The following is a 4,637-nucleotide window of genomic DNA, read 5'->3' as shown; positions in this document are numbered from 1 at the left end:
TCTCTCTCTCTCTCTCTCTCTCTCTCGCTCTGTCTCTCGCTCTCTGTCTCTCTCTCTCTGTCTCTCACTCTCTCTCTCTCTCTCTCTCTCTCTCTCTCTCTCTCTCTCTCTCAAAATAACAGAGCCTGTGCATAGAGAACTCCTGTATCGTTGCCCACGACAAGATCGGCCGTTTCGGTAGCATGTTCACAGTCGACAAGGTCCTGACTCCCCCAATGGGCACCATCATGGATGTCCTGAAGGCTGATAACCGATTCAGGTGAGAGTCAATGAATCAGTGAGTGATTCAATGAAAAGGATTACCAAGTTTGTCCTCAATAATATCTTGAGGCAATATAAATTCAATTTCATAAGAGCAAGAACAGACATGTAAGCATATGAGCAAAAAAAGATAGTAGCTTCTGCCTACGTACCACAGCGTACGTTCTGTAGCTCGATATCCTGAGAAGTCCCTCCAAGAGTCTAATGTTGTATCCAGACCTGAAAGGCACCATGTTGATTCATTTCCACCCACATTCAGAGATATGTTCTGTTTACTCTGTATCTTTTCACTACCAGTGATCTGTTCTGTTCTGCCATGATTCAACTCATACATGTTCGGTAAATTTGGCACATCAGAAACCACAACTCATCGATGCTTTTTAAACTTTCCTATTAGTCAACTGTTTAAGTTCTGTTTCTTCCTCTGAATATGTTAATTTTAATTTTTAAACTGTGTGTGTGTTGGGAATCAGTCAGTTGTCAAGCCTTCTTTCATCCTCTTGAGGAGGGTCTTTCTAAGTGTGCATTCCCTCCTCTGTTCCAGTCTGTTGGTCGGTGCCATCCAGACGGCTGGCTTGACAGAGCTGATGAACCAGGCCGGTCCCCATACCGTGTTCGCTCCCACCAACGATGCCTTCAGCGCCTTGCCAAAGGCTGACCTCAACAAACTCATGGGTAAGGACATCCCTGGCTCCAGACATTCTAGTTTTTCTCAAACAAAACCAGTCTCAAACAAGAACAAAGGGTTGAGGTCTGGAAATGTAAGACTAGGATAATTATAACAGATACCTCTCTGCCATATGTGCTCTATCAAATGTATGCCATATGTAGTGAATGCCATATGTGGTGTATGCCATATGTAGTGTAGTGCATGCCATATGTAGTGTAGTGCATGCCATATGTAGTGTATGCCATATGTGGTGCATGCCATATGTAGTGCATGCCATATGTAGTGTATGCCATATGTAGTGCATGCCATATGTAGTGCATGCCATATGTAGTGCATGCCATATGTAGTGTATGCCATATGTAGTGTATGCCATATGTAGTGCATGCCATATGTAGTGCATGCCATATGTAGTGCATGCCATATGTAGTGCATGCCATATGTAGTGCATGCCATATGTAGTGCATGCCATATGTAGTGTATGCCATGTGTGGTGTATGCCATATGTAGTGCATGCCATATGTAGTGTATGCCATATGTGGTGTATGCCATATGTAGTGTATGCCATATGTAGTTTATGCCATATGTAGTGCATGCCATATGTAGTGTATGCCATATGTGGTGTATGCCATATGTAGTGTATGCCATATGTAGTGTAGTGCATGCCATATGTAGTGAATGCCATATGTGGTGAATGCCATATTTAGTGTATTTGGGTGTCTGGCATCCTGCCTTAACCAAACTGTGAACAGGTTTCACGACTGGCTTTACAAAACAAATCACTTTAAAATAAAAATCAGTGGCACCTAAGGACAACCTGATTTGGCCCACAGTGAGAATATGTTCGGCAGACAGACAGAACTATTGGAATGAACCTAATAACCTATCTACACCCAGGAAATGATGACACGATGGAATGCATCTTGGATGCTGCCACACGTATGAATGCCAAACAGCTGTGGTTAACAGGAGCCAGTTGTTCAGTTACAGTATGACCTACCTACAGTATACTGGAGCTACAATTACACTCGTTTTGGGTATATAAAACAATTTATAAAAACAAATAAACAGTGCTGTTTGTTAATGATTGCCCTAACCATTTCGCAACAACTGTTTAGATGAGCAGGACACGTGTATACAAATAATATTAGCATCATGTTGAATAACTTCATGTTCAATGACTTGGCCACAGCAATAAGAATGTAGCTGTAATGCTAAAGTATATGCCAAGTACCTTAACTCATCAGTTCCGTGTTGTATCTTGCACAACTGATTACTTTTCACTTTTTAATCAATGTTCATTCTTCAGTTTTTTAGTGTTTTAGTTTTCCTAATTCTTCTGTTTGTAAATGTCTAGACCATAGAGATGCAACATGGTCCGGTAGGTGTTCTAATATCAGCTTGTTGTCTAGGCAACCCCAAGGAGCTGGCCAGTGTGTTGAAGTACCACATGGCTAAGGAGATTCTGGTCAGTGGAGGAGTGGGCTCCCATACCAGACTGAAGCCTCTGCAGGGAGACAAGCTGGAGCTGAACATGGTACAGTAGGCCCTTATGACTGTTTGATCCTGGAACACAAGATCCTAGAACAAGTTGATCCTAGAACAATTTGATCCTAGAACAATTTGACCCGAGAACAATAGGATCCTAGAACAATTTGACCCTAGAACACATGATCCTAGAACAATATGATCCTAGAACAATTTGATCCTAGAACACATGATCCTAGAACAATAGGATCCTAGTAAAATGTGATCCTAGAACAATGTAATCCTAGAACACATGATCCTAGAACAATATGATCCTAGAACAATTTGATCCTAGAACAATTTGATCATAGAACACATGATCCTAGAACAATTTGATCGTAGAACACATTATCCTGTAACAATGTGATCCTATAACACACATTTGATATTGATACTACTAATGTAATCAGTACTATCATGTACTACATTGTAATACCAGTACTAACATGTACTACCATGTAATATCAGTACTACCATGTAATATCAGTACTACCATGTAATACCAGTACTAACATGTACTACCATGTAATATCAGTACTACCATGTAATATCAGTACTACCATGTAATATCAGTACTAACATGTAATATCAGTATTACCATGTACTAACATGTAATATCAGTACTACCATGTAATATCAGTACTACCATGTAATATCAGTACTGACATGTACATGTTTTTCTTTTAATTGATGATTTTGTTTTCAGTGGAGAAAAGAGGTACTTATTTTGTTGTGTACTTCTATTACTTACATCATTTGTGTACAATGTATTGATATACATTCTTTCAACATGACTTGATTGTCTTGAACCCCTGTTATGAAAATATTAAGTTTCATCTTATATATATATACCCTGTATCTTTTTCTTCTTCAGAGGAACCAGACCGTGTACATCAACAAGGTCCCAGTGGTTGAAGCCGACTTGATGGCCACCAATGGAGTTGTCCACGCTGTGGGAGCCATCATAAAGCCACTGCGTAAGAGCAATCGCTTCACTGTCCATGAAGACCGAATAAACCATCTCACATGACTGTATATAACGTACTGTATTATCCTCCAATTGTCATTCCAACTCTGTCTTGTTCTCTCTCTCTCTCTCTCCTCCAGCTCCTAAGGTTGACAGGGAACAGGCTGATGCCCCCGTCTCTTCCATGAGAGTAAGACATTTATAGACGGTTAACTTATCACGTCTCTTTTGACTGTCTTATTAGATGATCGTTTTTGTAAATCCGCAGCTATGTGAATGTTCATTATCTTAAAAATATGTGTTTTTGTATTTGTAAATGTTTATCTAAATATTGTTGTATTCCTTTCTTCACAGACGGACTCAAGAATCGGAGTAAAAAATGGTAACTACTCTCTGATCTATATCTCTCAGTCTCTTTTGTTGAACTGGTGTTAAATGTTGTTATGATCTTGGTTTTTGTTTCAGATGACCTCTTCCAGAAGGTCAGGAAAAGTCTCTCCAGCAGGACGATGAGTCGCGTCCAGTAAAACAAATTTTAAGAGGAGAAAAAAACAAAACATAATTGCCTACAGTACATCAACACAAAATCAGGGGATTGTTACTTTTGTTGATGGAAAATATTCTTATTTGGAACTCTAAAAGGGAGTCTTATCGATCTAACTTAGTCAAAGAGGATCAATAATAAACCAGCATTAGATGAACAGAGATGGGATATCTCTTACTGGAATATGTTATATCATTCCTTTTTTACCAAAAACCGAAGATTTAAATTGAAATAGAATTAACTTTGTCTGTTTCCTTTCATGTAAAAATGGTCAACCAAAAAAAAAAACAGCAACTAGCTATGACTACATATACTGTAGTTTCATCAGTGTTTTGAATGTTCACACGTGACTTCTGTTTTTAAATGTAAACGCAGAGCAGATTTTTTGTTTGTTGAGAAATGTATACTGTATTTTGTTTTGATATGATAGATGTAGCATGTTTTGCATGTTTAGGCTGGAACGGAAAAGCTATTCGTGCACACGCAAATGAAGGCCTCTTCGGTTCTGATTCTCTTTCACTTTTTTTTTGTCATTAAACCTAATGAAAACAATAATGCACCCACAGTCGAGTCACATGCTTTCCATGTGTAACAGACTGTAGCAATATAATTTTGTGTGGAAACCAAAGAGCAATGGTCGCACATTTCAAAAATAAAATGTTCATTTTGTA

The 4,637-nt window shown here is 38.8% G+C and overlaps 1 protein-coding gene across 1 annotated transcript in view; it reads left to right on the top strand.

The window, feature by feature from the left end:
* The window catches only part of LOC139390919 (transforming growth factor-beta-induced protein ig-h3-like), a 22,190-nt gene extending 17,553 nt beyond the window's left edge, over positions 1 to 4,637 (top strand). The window contains exons 11-17 of the mRNA XM_071138310.1: positions 123 to 259; positions 806 to 936; positions 2,341 to 2,465; positions 3,330 to 3,432; positions 3,563 to 3,612; positions 3,777 to 3,804; positions 3,888 to 4,637. Coding sequence (XP_070994411.1) covers positions 123 to 259; positions 806 to 936; positions 2,341 to 2,465; positions 3,330 to 3,432; positions 3,563 to 3,612; positions 3,777 to 3,804; positions 3,888 to 3,949 — 636 coding nt within the window. The 3' untranslated portion in view covers positions 3,950 to 4,637. The remainder of the gene's footprint in view (positions 1 to 122; positions 260 to 805; positions 937 to 2,340; positions 2,466 to 3,329; positions 3,433 to 3,562; positions 3,613 to 3,776; positions 3,805 to 3,887) is intronic.

The sequence above is a fragment of the Oncorhynchus clarkii genome, chromosome 31 (assembly GCF_045791955.1).
Source record: "Oncorhynchus clarkii lewisi isolate Uvic-CL-2024 chromosome 31, UVic_Ocla_1.0, whole genome shotgun sequence".
In the NCBI taxonomy this organism is placed as follows: Eukaryota; Metazoa; Chordata; class Actinopteri; order Salmoniformes; family Salmonidae; genus Oncorhynchus; species Oncorhynchus clarkii.
Note: the sequence above shows the minus strand (reverse complement) of the source record. Positions and strands in the feature narration are given on the sequence as shown.